Source organism: Notothenia rossii, assembly GCF_949606895.1.
Source record: "Notothenia rossii genome assembly, chromosome: 5".
Lineage (NCBI taxonomy): Eukaryota > Metazoa > Chordata > Actinopteri > Perciformes > Nototheniidae > Notothenia > Notothenia rossii.
The window spans coordinates 4,609,290-4,627,788 of record NC_136903.1 but is presented as its reverse complement, the minus strand read 5'-3'; the positions used below and the strand labels follow the sequence as shown (position 1 = coordinate 4,627,788).

General features: G+C 39.7%; 1 protein-coding gene across 1 annotated transcript; it reads right to left on the bottom strand.

The window, feature by feature from the left end:
* Nucleotides 1–2,704: 2,704 nt before the first annotated feature.
* Nucleotides 2,705–11,779, bottom strand: LOC307038443 (E3 ubiquitin-protein ligase TRIM21-like). The gene is made up of 2 exons (XM_079679839.1): nucleotides 11,577–11,779; nucleotides 2,705–4,915 (listed from the first exon to the last, which is right to left on the bottom strand). The coding sequence occupies exon 2, from the start codon at nucleotides 4,907–4,909 to the stop codon at nucleotides 3,266–3,268; it is 1,644 nt and encodes a 547-aa protein (XP_079535965.1). The 5' UTR covers nucleotides 4,910–4,915; nucleotides 11,577–11,779; the 3' UTR covers nucleotides 2,705–3,265.
* Nucleotides 11,780–18,499: the final 6,720 nt, after the last annotated feature.

Below are 18,499 nucleotides of genomic sequence, written 5' to 3'. Positions count from 1 at the left end.
TGTAGAGAATTCGAACGGCACTTATCATGGCTTCCAATGAGGGACTTCCGGTTCATTTCACTCCGTTAGGAAGGTTCCTAAGCTAAATGGACTATTCAACTGCAGCCCAGGAACTCTCGCAACCTAAGTGAGAATCATAAACCTACACCAAATATAGATATTTATTTGAAATTGGATTAACACATGCACCGCCCGGGAATTGAACCCAGGTCACAAGAATAGGAATCTTGTATGATACCACTACACTAGCAGCGCTTGTACTCTGTTTGCTTATAGATTATTACTGCTCGGCAACGATTAACATTTTTAAATGTTCTGCGATTAACCGCATTGTTATGTGCTACATTCAATAATGAATTCAAAAGTAGTGTATTTCGCACTTTTATTTTAAAAGTACTGCTATATGAACAAAAGTGCATAAACAAATAAGGTTATTTTTAATAGAAGTATTCCCTTTACACAATAGCAGTTAAAATATTTCTTGTAAATTTCAACTTAGACATTAATTCATGTAATTGACCTTTCGCAAAGCCACGCCCCCCCTTGGTTACTGTTGCTAGTCCGACAAGCTGAGAGCCAGATGCGTTAAACAAAGCCATAATGGAGGGTCTCCGTAACGTCGGAGTCGCCTTAACAGACTCATTTTGGAGCAATAACGCAGCAATATCCTCCAGGTCCCGACAAAAGGGGCTACAATACGCTATGGAGGGTTATATCCACAGTATAAACATTAGAAAAGAGGGAGGCACAACATCAATAGAGGCACTTGCATACAGGTCGCAGTGCAAGAGTGAAAAACCACATGAGCTGTATGTCAAATTCGACGGAATTATTATTATTATTTTGGAATAAAACAATACAATCACAAGAGGCATTAAATGTTGTAGTTTGTCTAAAGTTAACTACCGTTTCCTTGGTGGCTTTCTGCATCCACCTTGTTGTTCCTTTGTGGGGGTCGGGGTGCCCACTTGTGCAGCAGGATTAGGGAAGTCGGCAGTAGGCTTGCCATTAACAAAATGCTACAAAGATTAAAGCAAAATATAAATGAATGATTGCCTGTTGGCTTTCTTGTTTGTACTTTGACCACAGGTAGACTAATAACGGAGCTCAGCTGTTCAGACATTATTATGCATCAAGTGATATACATGGTCAAAACGACCGAGAAGCACACAGCTTACAGCTGTAGTCGTGTGACTTTAGCTAACGTTAGTTAGTGAAATTAGTTAATTAAATTAGTTAGTTAATTTTTGAATGTAATCTTTGCTAGCTAGCTAGCTACGTTAGCACGTATTTACCTTGGAGCAAACGTATTTGTGTTTGTTGATATTCGCCATATTCAGCTGGGCATGGGGCCTGCCGCATTTCTTTATCCACTGGCGGCATCTCTCCTCTTGGGTTTTGGGTTTTGGGTTTTGGGTTTTGGGTTTAGGAAACAGGTAAAATATCACCCCCTAAATGCCTAAAATGTTTATTGTGCTCGGGATTCAAACCCTCTTACCTGGCAGCTCTTACCAACAGCAGCCCAATGGTAGATGTTGTTGTTAAATATACCACCATGTATCTTGTGAAAAACTAAAATAATACATGACAAACTATGTTTTGAGGACATTTTGTATTATCTGAAGTAAACTACAGGAACCTCAAACATTGTACTAACCCTAACCCTAACCCTAACTTTCCACCTCTGCAAACAACAGATTGGTTGTGGAGGTGGTTCAGGAGTTACAGGACGTCCTTCATTTGTCACAGCAACTTTCATTATCTGTAATAATGACAGAATGTTAATGCTGTATTAAAGATAACTAACTGTGTCCAGGCCTCATTCTCTGCTGTCTTGTCCATCTATAGAAGACTCAGCAGCCGTCTACATCACCGCCTCTGCTTATTAAGACCTTCTGTGATTCGACGTTATCAGCAGAGATCGACCACAGCGTCCACTGGCCGGAGGAAGATGGATGCAACATCAAAAGTTTGGACCAGTGATTAATCTGGAAGAAGGAGGAGGCAGAGTGTGTATGAGCTGAGAAAACCCCAACTCTTTTTTGGTCTTTGACCGAGCACAACACAGTTTTGATTCTGGGGTTCAGAGATGAATCATGGCAAGACCTTTATTTGAGTCCTTCCTGATGTCATAGTGATGTAACTATGTTCTGAAAGTAAACAAATGAGTCAAATTGAGGTGTTTCAGGTGGGGGGGGGGAGAGTTTGTGGGAGAGAAACTCCCTCTGGAGGGAAACACAGGGATTTTAGACTTTGCAGACCATTAACATGCAAAACAAACGATATAACTAGACGAAAGGGAAAAGCCCAAAAAGCATAATAAGGCCTCTTGGTTGGTTTCTCTATCTTGTGGGATACAGTGATTTGACAGGCTGTGTAATATTGATGTTATATGTATGTAATGTCGGTGAACTAATGGTGTAATTACAGTGTTATATGGGGGTGATAAAGATGAAATATCGGTTTGATAATATATAAATGGGCAATGCATTTGTCATTTCAACCTAGAAACTTTAGAAAAAAGCAATTAAAGGGTTAAACTGCCTGTACTGAAGACTTCTTTACACGTTTTTCCAGCTTTGAATGTCATTAGCTTTACCCATATTTTAAATTGACTAAAGTTCCTTCACGTTTTCACCTTTCTTGATTCATTTGAGGTATTTGTAAATTACTTGAGAGGGAAACAAAACAAGGAAGACAGAAATCCAGGGGAAATGTATTTAGCTTTTTATTTAATTGAGAATATGTTTAAACTATACAAAGCGTCTATAGAGAGTTGGAAAATATGAAATGAAAATAACATAACAGATTGAGACACCACTTTTTCTTCTTCGCTTTGTAAAACCACTGCAGCTGAACATTATACAATCAGAATGTTACAAAAAAAGTGTACAAAACAAATAAAAACATAATCCTTAAATTTGCCCTGAAATAGACCAGATAACAATCTCTTACAGGTTCCCCTAAATTACAATATTTAAAACTAATAATCCTTTTAAAAAACATATTCTTGCAGTTTCTAATGAATGCATGTGTTTTCCTCGTGCCATTATGAAACACTTCCTATTTATGATTAGGTGCTAATACAAAGTTTGGAGATCAACACCCCTACATTCAAGGACTTTGTTCATTCTTCTGGTTCAAAAGTACAGAATCAGAAGCTAACACATCAAAAAATATATACAATTCACTTTCCCAATGATATACATGCAGTATATTACATTTAGTGAGAGTGAATCTTTCTGTTGAAAATCAAATGTTTGTTCTACTCAGTGTGATTGACAGGAGAGATGATCAGAGGGGCAGAGTTTTTAGCACCATCCTTAAGACTTGGACCAAAGAATGGGTAGAGTTTCTCTTTGAAGCAGCAGCCAGTGAAGGAGTAGATCAGAGCTGCAGCATCAACATCATAAAAGGAGACCAGACCCTCCTCATAATCCACAAACACCCCCACCTTCTCAGGCTGAGACTTCAGAGAGAGACGGACTGGAGGACCAGCACAAGCTATGTACTCATTTCCATTCCTCAACACTATCGTCCAGTAACCTTTCTGAGGAGACAGTGTGATGTGTCCCTTCCTGTTGATCGACTCTCTGACCACTCCTAACTCCCACTCAGTGTTTCCTTTAACCTGAACCTCGTAATAAAATCTTTCTGAAGAGAAACTCTGCTTTGCTAAAACATTGACCCAGTAATCAAATCTCTCTGGATTGTCTGGGAGATTCTTCATCACATCACCAAGTTTAACTTGTTTTCCATCATCAGACAGGATGAGTCTGGGATGTGCTGTATCAGGATCAAGAGTCACCTCCACCTCAGACTGCTGGACCCTCTTCAGCTCCACCTCAAGCAGCTTCTTCATCTGTTTCCTGAGCGTCTCCTCCAGCTGAGTCACAGCTCTCCTCACAGTCCCCTCATATGAAGGTGGACGGACCCTGACTTCTGTCCAGTTCTTGGTGGGTGGAGCAGCGTTCAGGGACGTGCAGCTTTGGAGGAGGTGGAGCTGGTCTTCAGAGCGTGAGAGCTGCTCCACCTCAGAGCTTCTCTTCTTCAGCTCAGAGACTTCCTGTTCCAGCTCTTTGATGAAACCTTCAGCCTGTTCCTCTGTCTCTCTCTGCTTCTCTTTGATGGTGTCCATGAGCTCGGCCTGGCTTCTCTCAACAGACTCCTTCAGAGCGGTGAAGACCTGAACACCATCTGCTATCTCTCTGTCTGCTCCTTCCTTACTGAGCTCCACTGAGCGACTCATCTCTTGAATCTTCAGTCGTCTCTTCTGGATCATCTGCTGGATTTCAGCCTCTGTCTTCCCCAGCTCAGCCTTCTTTCCTTCATATCCTTCTTTCAGAGGAACAACATCATGTGTCTTGTGGTCTAAAACAGTGCAGAGCATGCAGACACACACCTGGTCGGTCTGACAGAACAGCTCCAGCAGTTTATCGTGCTTCACACACATCATGCTTTCCAGGTTTTCCACAGGGTCGATCAGCTGATGTCTTTTGAAGCCTGCATTTTTCAGATGAGGCTCCAGGTGAGTCTCACAGTAGGAGACCAGACACACCAGGCAGGACTTCAGGGCCTTCAGTCTGGTTCCAGTGCAGACCTCACAGGGAACTTCTCCTGGTTTGACAACGTGTTGCTCTGAGCTGCTGCTGCTGGCTTTCTGTTGAGCTGACTGTCTGAACTGAGCAGCCATCTCAGAGATGAACGTGTTGACCAGCAGCTCAGGTCTTGTGTGGAATAACTTTTTACAGTTGGGACACTGACACTGGACATCCATATCCCAGTGTTCAGAGATGCAGGCTTTACAGAAGTTGTGTCCACATGGTGTGCTGACTGGATCAGTGAACACATCCAGACAGATGGAGCACAGAAACTGATCTTCAGTCAGCAGGTAGCTGGCAGCAGACATGTCTCTCTGGGGACAAAAGTGTTGGAAAAAACATTAAATAAAGTTTGTTTAAAAATAATCAAACTATGAATCGTCCTGATTCCATACAAATAGAAACTGAGTGAAGAACAGCCCGATGTGCAGTTCAGTGTTATTTATTGGAAATCACCAAGCCAAGAAAATAATTGATAACATAGAGATCTTTTTCACAACAATGATAAATGAAAACAATATGATATTATATTGTTGAGCCTTAATATAATTATTATTGAATTAATAAAGAGGAATTTACACACATTAATTCAAAAATATGTATTGAAAGAAAACACACAAACAGGATGTATTCAGGTAGCCTACTGTACTTGAGTTTTCTTTTATATTTTTTTATTTATAACTCTCCACAACAAAGTCAGCGGGACCCAATGCACTCTTCATTCAAATAAATTAATAGTTGATAGTTAGTTTCTTACTTTGCAGATATTACGAAATAAAATAATCAACTAAATGATGATTTAATAAACCTCAGGGTAATTTACCAAGCATTACAATAACATGTTCTACACATTGATGCATCAATAATTATTATCAAATCAACATTTCCTATAGCCCCAAATCACCCAAACTACCTCAAAGGGCTTTACAAAGAAAACTAAATCAAAAAGAAAAGAAAAATACAAATATCATAGCACAAACATTATTGAAACATTATGAACAACAACATAAGTAGTGCCATATGATAAAGGCATGTGTGTGTAAAACCAGACAGAAGTGATGCTAATGATGGAAACTAGTTGACAAGGAAGACAGACGCGAAGAGATAGGTTTTGAGTTTGCTTTTGAAGGAATCAACGGAATCCGCATCTCGAAGCTGAATGGGAGGACGATTCCAAAGGAGAGGTGCTCGGAAGGAAAAGGCTCGGCCACCTACCCATGATTTGTGAATTCTGGGGAAGGAAAGGAGACTGGCATTATGGGATTGTGGGAGCCTGGTAGACATGTGTGGGGTAATTAATGATGATAAATAGGGAGATGCTAGTCCATGTAAGATTTTAAAGGTTAACAGTAAAATCTTGAAGTCTGATCTTTAGTGAATCGGGAACCAATGCATTGAAATGAGAAAAGGGGTGATATTATCAGATTTTCTGGTTCTGGTTCTGGTTAATATTCTTTCAGCTGTGTTTTGAACCAGTTGTAGTTTGTTGGTTGTTGATTTGGGTAGGCCGGAAATAAGTGAATTGCAGAAGTTCAACCGAGATGATACAAAAGCATGAACTAGAGTTTCAGCATCGGCTAGGGAAAGCATGGGACGAATCTTGGAAATATTCCGAAGGTGGAAAAAAGTTGTTTTTGTTATGTCATTGATGTGATTTTTAAACAACAGATCTGGATGGAGTATAACTCCAAGATTTTTAGTGAATGGGCTTTGGTGGATGGTTGAACCAGCTATGTTTAGGCTGAGGTCGCACAATCTGTCCCTGACATGTTTTGGTCCAAGAAGCAACTTTTCCGTTTTTTCTATGTTTAATTGGAGGAAATTTGATGACATCCATAGTTTGATTTCGTTCATGACATTTTTGAGTTGTTAGTTGAGAGTTTTCCGGCTTAATGGAAATGTAGAGCTGAGTGTCATCTGCATAAAAATGGGAACCTAATTGATAATGATAAATTAGTAAACCAAGGGGAGGCTTGTAGATTGAAAAAAGGATGGGGCCAAGCACATAACCTTGGGGGACACCATAGTTCACTTTTTTTTGTTCTGAAGAGCAGAGTTAATTAAGATTTCAACCAGGAAAATAGCAGAGCCAGTGAGTCCTCCATGTTTTTTCCAAGCGATGGAGTAGAATGTTGTGATCAACTGTGTCGACCGCTGCACTAAGGCCAGGCAGCACCAATATGGACGCAGAGCCATAGTCTGATGCAAGGAGTAGATCATTGACAACTTTCGTAAGTGCAGTTTCTGTACTGTGGAGTTTCCTGAATTTGGATTGATATGGAGTTTAAACGATTGATTGAGGACGGAGGCATTCCTAATTATGGAATCCCCATCTAATAGTGTGGTTGGAGGGAAAAGTTTCCGAGTAAAGTGTGACTGTGGGTTCACACAGGAGGAATGTGGAGGGCTGGTTACCTGACTGCTTGATGAGGACAGTGGCTGAAGAGGGGGTGTCCGGGCAGGTGGCTGATGTGACGCAACAGTGGCATCGGACACAGCGGCATCGGACACAGCGGCATCGGACACAGCGGCATCCGGACCGGTGGCTTGAGGCGATGCGGTCAGTCTTGGCTGTATGGTCCACAGCTGGTTCCGAGCGAGGGACGCCTCCAGACCGTCTGATCACAGCCTCCTTCAGCATCCTGCGGTGGGAGGAGGCATGGCTTCCGCTCAGCTGTCTCGAGATGGACCGAGCAGCCGTCCGGTCAATTCCAGCGACAGGTCAAGGGGAGACAGTGGCACCAGCCATGACCCGAGAGGAGTCCAGGCCGGATGGTAGGGGGCCCCCTACCTCATCGGAGATAATCGAAAAATTGTTTGAGAGAGGTAGGCTATGTTGTGATGTAGCCCCTACCAAAGCTTTCTTACCACCACAAACCACCTCAGGCAAGGTCGGGTGAATGAAGCGGGAGGTCTGATTCGGTGTGGAATTCAGAACAGAGTGCTTGGGTCTGGCTCTTGTGCGAACCTATGCAGCTTCTGGCTCGGATGGAACTGTCGTAGGTGGCGACGCATCATCCGGGTCCACGGTTTCAGCAGAAGTTGCTCAGGTACCAGCACTCAGTGATGCTAGCCAATGAAAGGTGGTAGCAGAGTCCAAGATGCAATTTTTAGGAGTTTGGAAGGAGGGAAAGAGGGCCATCGGGAAGAGAAGACGACTGCATACTTGATATATGTTTATCCTGGTCTGCAGATACTGATATAAAGCCTTCGATCATCTTTTGCTTTTCCCGGGATTAAGTATGCAAGCACCGGATACTGTTGTTTATTTGTGAATATGGAAGTTCACAGTTCTTGCACACAACCATGAACGTTGTATCGTTATATGCTAATGTTAGGGGTCCCAAAAGCTTGGGTACCACAGCAAAAATAAATGATATCTGTAGAAAACAGAAAAGTGCAGCAGCAAGAATTAGACACAGGATCCGATTGATCATCTGGATTGCTTCTCATTCAAAATTCAAAGTACACAGTTACATTCAAATAGCTGTACTTTACAAACATATCACATTTCTCCATTTAAGTTATCCGTCTATGTCAGTCAATTACTGTATCTCAAGGAGAAATTCAACATAGTCAATATAAAACACATAACGCTATCAAATAATACTTTCTATCAATATATCTATCTTTACCAAATATAACATATTATGGAGCTCACATAGTCTGTGAAACTGTCAGTGTTGTCAGTGTTGTGACACTGTCAGTGTCTGTCACACTGTCAGTGTTAATAAACAAAAAAACACAAGGCGATGTGCCTGCAAGACTTTGCTCAGGTGAACAAAACATATTACCCGTGCGCAGCAGCTAACCTGCCTGCGAGCCTTCGCTCAGGCCACATTTACACATGGCGCGGCTGAAGCCCCCGAAAACGGCATCTATAGTTGCCGACAGTTTAGTATTTTTAAAATACCGTTACTATGTCAAACATGCTCAAAACTTTCTGACACACTCTCTTAAACACCTCTAACATTATATCTCATTTACACAAGTTAACATCGATCATTTTCATCATGTACTGACCAGTAGCGTAGGCAGAAATGTACTTTAGGGTGGGCCTGTAAAAAATAGGGTGGGCCAGATTTTTCTTCTGCGCATCAGAAGCTAACAACAATCCCCGCCGGTACCGGTGGCAGATTACTTTTAGAATACTTTTGGAATACTTTATTTTTCCATAACAGATGGGTATGATTTGGTGAACAGGACACACGTATTTTACTGTTTTTATTTTTATTTTAATGGCTTATCAAGAGCACAAACACAACATCTTGGTGTCATTCTGGACAGCTCTCTCATCTGCACCCCACATAAAAAACATCACCCGGACTGCATTCTTTGTACTGTCTTAAAACCTTTCCTTGGAATATGTTATGAATTGTAAGGTGTCCTTGGGTGCTTTGAAAGGCGCCCATAAATAGAATGAATTATCTTTATTATTTATTATTATTATCTGAAACGATGTAATAACTTTTAAAACTTGTTCCAGTCAATTACCCCATGCATTCAGCAGCAGCAGGCCATTCACTTTGATTTTAACCCGTTATAAATGTAATAATTTCGACAATACAGAAATGCTACATAAACGTTATCTTTCACATTTTATCTAACCATCTCCGTTTCTAACTTTCAATATATTTTAAAAGAGATCTCTCTCTCTCATCTGCGTGCGGGGGCGGGGCCTCACAGACACGCTGGATCTCTCTCGCTCAGACATGCTGCAGCGCTGTGCAGTGTGCACACAGTTCTGCCGGGGTCTGTTTTTTTTTTAAAGAACAAAGTTCATAAGTGAACTTTGATTCATCATTTATTTTGCAGGCAGCTCTCTGCCTCTCTCACGTTATTATGGCTCGCGCCGGAACCAACAATCAGCTTTTACCGTAAATGAGTTTGGTTCAGAGAATAAAAAAAATACAACATTAATTAAAATCGATATTTGTTCACTTGAATTTCACTTTGAATTCTTGGATATTCTCAATGGGTGAATACATTTTTTTATAATAATAATAATTTTAAAAAATATATATATATATTTCTTTTTTTTTAAATGACAGGTGGGCCAATGAGTAAACTGGGTGGGCCCTATGGTGGCTACGCCACTGGTACTGACCTGTAGAAAACAGAAAAGTGCAGCAGCAAGAACTAGACACAGGATCCGATTGATCGTCTAGATTGCTTCTGAGGAGGGGGCGGAAGTGTCCCCCCTAAAATAACCCAGGTGTCACCGCTCACCTGCCAAAGGTTCCACCTTGGCTCTACTTACTATTACTGTTTCTCAAACAGTACAGATAAACCATAAAATGATATGAATGTCAACAAAATAAATACAGATAATGTTGAGCTTTTCAAAACAATAAATTCAGTGTTTAGCAAAAATAAATAAAAGTAAATACACAAATAATTGTACAATTTTTGGGGTATACCACACAAAGCTAAATTAACGGGCTGCCACAGGGCGGAGCTGCTGCGAGCTAAAGACTACGTTTGCTGAGCTTGTAAAATACATACATCGGATGGCTTAAGTCTTTCATCCGGTTAAAATATAAAGTTAAAAACCACTAAGATCTAAAAAGTGTATGGTAAAAGTGTGGCATAAAACTAAATAAAAAAGCCACTTCATGACAGCTTCTGACAGAGTTTCTGGACAACAGCACTGTAAATAAAGCAGACCGGCCTTTATTTAATCCAATGATATAATATATTTTACAGTTAAAAAGGACATTCTTTTTATTATTTTGTAATTTTTCTTGTAAATGTCCATATTTAGGTATTACTACTTTTACTTCAATAAATGATAGAGTATTTCTACCCCGCAAGAGAATATTGATGTAAATGTATAATCATGGACAATCATCATTGTGTTTATTATTACAGCCAAAACTCGTTAATAAAGTTATAGGCCTATTTATTATTTGTATTGCCCCTAAACGACCTTGCATGTGGCTCCTGTAAATCCCTTCTGCACTATGTTTACAGCTATTCTGCACACCTGCTGTCAGTGACACAGGAAGGTTGAGAGAAATAACATCAATATGATGAGTGAAGCACAATAGTCATGCATGTAACACTGAGTTTTATTATATTGTAATGTCTAAAGAGGCAGGGATCTTCAGCTTGAGGTGTGGGTGCAAAGACTAAAAGACAGCAGGCAGCGATTTCCAACTTAATCAGGTGTATTTTCGTCTTCTTACCCATCACACACTTAAATCATTACTTATAAACAAAACATAAGGATTAATCTAACTAAGGACTTTTTCTGGCTTCGAAAGTAAATAAAACCTCAACCATTGTCTCTCCCCTTTCTCCCTCCCCCCTTTGTGCTCAATGGAGCAATCAGTAAATACTCATCAGCTGGGCAGCAGCCATCTTCCCTAATGCCCAGCTGATTCTGGGAGTTGTAGTCCCTATTTCATCCACCGAGAGGGAATGCCCTCTATGATGCAACCTCTCGTGACAACACAATAGTGACCTCATTTCTGGAGGCTGCCTCACCCTGATCCCTGCCTGCTGACAGTCACTTTGATAGTTGTAGCAATTATTTCAATAAAAGTAAAACTATTTCCTATTACTACACAAAAACAACGATAAACTATTTTTTTTTTATTATTGCAGTGATTTCATCCAAAGCCGGAATGTTAATATCAACATTGGCATATGTAAAATCATACTAAAGTTCAATGGAAAACCATTAAAAAACAAAATGATCCCTTCATGACTGTTGCATTACACATGAATCAATATTATTATATGGCTACCCTGCTCATATGACATAGCTACTTATATTGTTATTAAAGAGAAACTGTATTTAAAGCAGCCTGAGTACTTACTTGCTATACAATGTAATGTATTTTGGTACTATAGAGTCTGAGGGAGGCATATATTCTTCATATGTCTGAACAGACGTACCAGCCTCAGATTCTGATTAAACTAAACCGTGTTCAAATATTTAGTTAGTGATTGTGTCTGGAGTTTACTCACCAGTGTTTGGCAGAGATTCTGCTGTGTTGTTGAGAAAAGCTGCTGGATTCAGTCGAGTGTTCCTTTAGAGAGAAACAGAGAGACGTGGAGCTATTGTGTCGCTCAGACAAACTTTAACTTTCATTTCTGGGAAGTTGAAGCTCTCCTATTTCAGTGTAGCTCCACCTCTCAGTGGCCCGTCACCAGGAGGGAGTGGAGGAGGAACTACAAGAGCAACAAGGCCTTTTTTTCTCCAACGGTTGAGACCTCACCAACACTTCAACTCCCATAATCCTTTCTGCTGCAAAAACTACAAATACCATCGATCTCAGAGAATTTAAATGACTTAGTGGTTCTGTGTTTTGGAGCTGAAATACTACAGTTGACAGAAAAAGAGAAAAGCAAACATTATTAACTTGATTTTGATTTGTATTTAAGATATTTTAGGGGCAACAATTTGATATTCTACTTCCTTCACTTTAGCTCCCTTTCTCTTCCATACAATGTTTCCTATTAAACTAAACTGCATTTCCTTTTTAAAGTAAACTATGTTCTCCTGTATTACAGTTCCAGTTTTAAACACAAGGTATGTTGAAAACACTGAAATACTACTTGCTAATGTTTAGAAACAATATGGTTTTTAATAATCACATTATATAATAAGTTATGGCTCTATGGAAAATACAACACAGCTTTTGGTTTCCACGGACTGACTAGAAACATTTGTGATGTCAAAAACAAACAAATATGTTTTCCCTTAAATCGTAATTGACAATGCAGTTTAGTTCATACAATTAAGGAGAACCAGATCAAAACATCTGTGAGGTACAGTAAACAGCAACATGCTTTTTTTATCCCAGTAAACAGAAAAGTAGTAACAATAATAATACTTTTTTTTGTGACCATCTTTTAAATAATTTTACAAATGTTATAATTTTGCGATGAATCCCTCCTACTCAACCTTCCACATATCAAGGTTGTTATATATCGACAATCATAATTTACTTTAAGGATATCACCAGGTCACTTAACAGTTGACTTATACTTTATAAAGGGAGGATATTCTTTTCTTTCTCGTAAATTATGTATACATAAAAAACTATTGTTTTTCAGTTACACAAAAGGCATGTTGGACTTGGGTTTATTCTCATCTGTGTTCTCAGTGTGTTCAGGCGGCAGACACCTTATATTTATTTATTATAATTATTGATTCATATTTTGTATTACTTTAAAATTACAGCAGGTAAAGGTAGTGCTGATTTATTTATTTATTTATTTGTAAAGATATATTTTGGGCCAGAGAGTGACTTCATTAGAGATGCAGGGTTGAAAAGAGGAGAAAGAGGGGATGGCATTGACTAAAATGTTTATTGTGCTCGGGATTCAAACCCTCTTACCTGGCAGCTCTTACCACCAGCAGCCCAATGGTCATTTTCTTTGTTAAATATACCACCATGTATCTTGTGAATTTCACAAAAATATCAATAAAATGTGTCTTAACCTAAAATAATACATGACAAGCTATTTGTTGAGGACTTTTTGTATTATCTGAAGTAAACTACAGGAACCTCAAACATTGTACCCTAACCCTAACCCTACAACACTTGGGAATCTCTGAAAACTCCACCGACGGAAGACATTTCAAACGTCTATTTCAGAGGTCTGTACCTTTCTCTATTCTTCCATCCCCTACTCAACCCATATTGAGACGGTCTTGCATGCACCGCCCGGGAATCGAACCCGGGTCACAAGAATGGGAATCTTGTATAATACCACTACACTAGCGGCACTTGTATTGTGCTTCTTTATATATAATATAACTATCAATATATTGACTATTACAGTGTGTTTGGTTTTCCTAGATGTTGGAGAGCCCTGTGTATCCTTAATATTGTGGCATCAAAAACCTGTAGTCATCGTCTTCAAAATCGCTAGGGCATTAGCTTTTTTTCATCTTAGCTATAGAAGAACAAGTTACCCTTAGAGTCCAGTGATAAGAAAATTCAATGTTGCAGTGGTTACAAATAACTCTGGCTCTCTCAACTCCTCTGACGGAAGAGATTTAAAATGTCCATTTCAGAGTTCTGTACCTTTCTCTATTCTTCTGTCCCCTACTCAACCCATATTCAGGCCCGGCTCCAGGATGAAATGACTGAGGGGGCTGTTAAAAAATCTGAGGGGGCGATTTGTTTTTTCTCACAACAACGAAAAATACTGGCAATGTAATGAATTGACACACCAAGCTTTTTTCCTTCTCACTGCTCTACAATATCTTTGCTTCTTTATTTGTATTCTGGATTTACCCCTCTCGTTCTGTTCTTTTCCTCTGATCTTTAACAACAGATAGTACATTATTAGATGGCTGCACTTTGGTTGACAGACTAATATTGATTTCCTCCATTTATAAATTGGCTCTGTAATTATATCATAACCTTTTCTCCTCTATCCCTTAACTCGTCTTGCTATACAGATGGTACTTACTTACTATCTATCTAGAAAAATGTATCTGGTTGATTTTTATTTCCAGGATTGAATGTTCAGACCAAGGCCTAAAACCTGGCATTTCATAAGAAAGTGACTAATATATAAACCAAATTTAATATTGGATAAAATACTACACCAAATGGACAGACACAGATTAAAAGTAAAGTCCCCTGGTTTGTCTCTACAGTATAACTGCCATGAGAAAAATCAAATCAATGTTCCACAATCCGCCACTAGATGTCGCTCATTGTACCAATACGGGTTATATAATACAGATTACCACAACAGAGCTGTGCAAATGAATTCCCCGTGGGGACAATACATCTAAACTAATGTAATATTCAATCCCACTTGGCGATTGAGAACATACATTCGCAATTTAACTTGTTTAAAGTACTTTTGTTGTAATACTATTGATTTAGTTGACACTACTAGCCGAGTTTCTTTTGTCCAATATCTCGCGGGCAGGTACATTGAAGAAGAAGAAGAAGTAGTAGAAGAGGTAGAAGAAGAAGTAGTAGAAGAAGAAATACGCTAACGCTACAAAAAGGCACAACACTGTTACTCTGTTTTTACTGACATGTAACATTTTATTTCACCTTCCTCTGTTTTTTAACGCACGTTCAAAAACGGGAACATTTTCGGGAGTTTCAACCGGGTACCGGCCACCGAAAACGGGGACTTTGCCTGGAAAACAGGGACGTTTTGGTCACCCATCCGATCGGTTTACAGCTAAGCACACACGCTAACATTAAGACTACAAGCTCACTTGGGGTTGAGGCTTGTTTACAACATGGTTTACACGTTGCTTGACCCACACATCTGATCTAAACATAACGTGTGTTGGGGAAAATAATTGTTTAAAGTTATTTAATAATTGTGACAATTATTGTACTTTTGGATGAATGAATGATGCTCAAGGTGAGGGGGCAAATAAGACCGTCTTTTCAGACCGTCTTGCATGCACCGCCCGGGAATTGAACCCGGGTCACAAGAATGGGAATCTTGTATGATACCACTACACTAGCGGCGCACGTCTTTTGTTATTGTATTGATTTGGGCCCTGGACCTCTCGCAACCTAAGTGAGAATCATAAACCCACACCAAATAAACACTTATTTGTTTGAAGTTGGATTAACACATGCACCGCACGGGAATCAAACCTGGGTCACAAGAATGGGAATCTTGTATGATACCACTACACTAGCGGCGCTTGTAATCTGTTTGTTTATAGATTATTACTGCTGGGCAACGATTAACATTTTCAATGTTCTGGGTTAACCGCATTGTTATGCACAACATTCAATAATTAATCCAAAAGTAGTGTATTGTGCACTTTTATTTTAAAAGTACTGCTATATGAACAAAAGTGCATAAACAAATAAGGTGATTTTTAACAGAAATATTCCCTTTACACAATAGCAGTTAAAATATTTCTTGTAAATTTCAATTTAGACATTCATTCATGTAATTAAATCCAACATAAAACCAAAGCTATCTGCCACTGCTAGGGCATTAGCTTTTTTTCATCTGGTTAGTTATAGAAGAACAAGTTACCCTTAGAGTCCAGTGATAAGAAAATTCAATGTTGCAGTGGTTACAAATAACTCTGGCTCTCTCAACTCCTCCGCCTGGAAGAGATTTCAAATGTCCATTTCATGTCTTTCTACTTTTTAATTTAAAGTAAAAGTACTCTTTCTGCACAATGGCCCATTTCAAAAATAATGTCATTGTAATGGATTATAATTATTGATTCATATTTGTTATTACTTAAAAATGACAGCAGGTAAAGGTAGTGCTGATTTATTTATTTATTTTTAAAGATATGTTTTGTGCCAGAGAGTGACTTCATTGGAGATGCAGGGTTGAAAAGAGGAGAAAGAGGGGATGGCATTGCCTACAATGTTTATTGTGCTCTAGATTCAAACCCTCTTACCTGGCAGCTCTTACCACCAGCAGCCCAATGGTAGATTTTTTTGTTAAATATACCACCATGGCTCCAGTCGAATAGTCCATTTAGCTTAGGAACCTTCCTAACCGAGTGACATGACCCGGACGTCCCTCAGTGGCAGCCATAATGAGTGCCGTTCCAATTCTCTAAAATTTATGAAAGGAAAGGAGGTTTCAAACTTCCTTTATAGCCTCCTTTAGCTTAGGAACCACTGGACCTCCCTAACGGAAAGGAGAGGAGAAAATGCTGCCCCACAATGCCTTGCAGCCGCAGCATTTGCGTCACAACAGTCGGCCGTTCACGGAAACAAACGACGGAGAAATGATATCATGAAAGTTACGGTGCTTATTAAGCATTTTAAAACGTATGTGGTAACTTGCCAAAGTGCTTTGTTTTGAACGTTCATCAGTATTATAATCAAAAAGAGAAATATGAACGTTAGTTTTTACTGAAATGATCAAATAAAGTCAACATTTCACTGAGCTGTGTGGGGTTTGTTCAACTTTTAAAAGATGTTTGAATGGTGATATACACAGTGATAGATGATAAGGACTAACGTTTATAATAAATACATTTGTGTTTATTTTAAGATATTTTCATACAATCATACGTATTGTGATCATTTGTATTAATGTGGACCGGAGGGAGAGGGTGACGAGCATAAATTTCACTTTCCTTTTTTATTTCAATTCCAACTTTGGTCATGAAGAATATGTTTCTCTGTTGTCCATAAAGCATAAAACAACAGCATCAGAGCACGGTGCAGAGTCTCTAGATGAGTCCCTCGTTCTTATTAAACATCCATGTTGTAGTCCGTTGTATAGAAAACTGTAGTTTCCATAGTCTCCCCACAGCAGCAGACGCACACAATGACGTCCGCTGGCGCACCATAAACACGTCGGATAGTGAAAGTGCAGTCGGATTCTCTAAAGCAGCCTTTCCCAAACTCAGGGTCGCGACCCAAAATGGGTCGCGGACCCGTTTTGATTGGGTCGCCAGTTAAATGCATTGCTATACACACACAGCGTCAGAGCTGATGGCTGCGTTGCAAATACAATTTTTTGTATAATCTTTGTATTTTATTTTTTATTTTGAAAATGAAATTATGCAATATAGCATTGTATATTGAATGATTTAATTTTCTAAATACAAATAAACTAAAAATAAAAGATTGTATTTGTATCAGATCTGACGCGTCCCCCGCGAAAGTTTTCGTGCTTTCTGTTTATTGTCTGTTGATTAATCCCGATCGTACATGATGGCAAAAAGACGATACAAAGAGGAGTTTTTAAACGTTGGCTTCACAAAAGCTGTTAGAAATGGAGAGGAGCGGCCTCAGTGTGTTTTATGTGGAGAGGTGCTCAGTAACGAAAGCTTGAAAATGAATAAATTGGACCGGCATCTCCAAACAAAACATCCTCTGCATCGGGACACATCGAAGGATTTTTTCATCTGCAAAGAAGAGTCTTTCAAGAAGCAGTGTTTTGACGGTGGAAAAGTAAGTCACACATTTGAATCATTTGTTTTATGTGTTTGTGAGTTTGTCAGGGTCTGTTGTGAAATTGTTTCGTTAATGCAAAGTTGGATGAAATGCAGACTGAGCCCCGGAGCGGACCGCCAGCTGCGCGCTCTCGCTCGTCCTCTACTCGCTGCCGCGAGTCCACTACATTCTGCAGCGGCATAGAGCGGTGTTTCAACTTTCACTAGCCTAAAATGTTTTTAAAACGGCCGGGAGAAAAACAGAGAAACAATAACCACAGGAAGATTAGAGGGAAAGTGACCGGCAGTATGAGAAGGAAAGCGAGAGAAAGTATCAGCCGCACGGACGTGACTGCTGCAGTGTGATGCACATAGGAATACATATGGGGGTTATTCCTTATCTTTATTCAAGAGCGTGGTCTTTAAATTTGAGAGCATACTTTATTGATTTCACTTTCAGAATATGTATTTCTTTCCCTCAAACCCTGTCCTCACACTCAAATAGTGCCTGCTTGCGCTTAGATTTGCTCTGCTTCTGCTCAAACTGTACGCTTGCACTCAGATATATTGCTGCGCTTGTTTCCTGTGTTCCAGTTTAAAACCTTCTCCTTGCACTCAGGCTAATTCTGTGCGCTCGTGAAATGTTTGCTCTCAGATTTCTTCTGTGCGCGCTTGGATCTTTTGTGCAACAACCCTGTCAAAATCATTCTGTGGGGATTCCCCACAGTATTGAGTATGTATGTCGCTTTGGATAAAAGCGTCTAACAAGTAACATGTAATGTAATGCAATATAAATGCGGTTGCCAGGTCCACATTGGGTATACAGCGTACGCCGGCTGGTTTTAAAAATCACCCAATAACCCAGCAATGTTAATGATGATATCTTCTCTGTTATTTTCAGGCATTCAAAGGGAACAGAGGGGCACTGAGGGCCTCCTATCAAGGGAACAGAGGGGCACTGAGGGCATCCTATCAAGGGAACAGAGGGGCACTGAGGGCATCCTATCAAGGGAACAGAGGGGCACTGAGG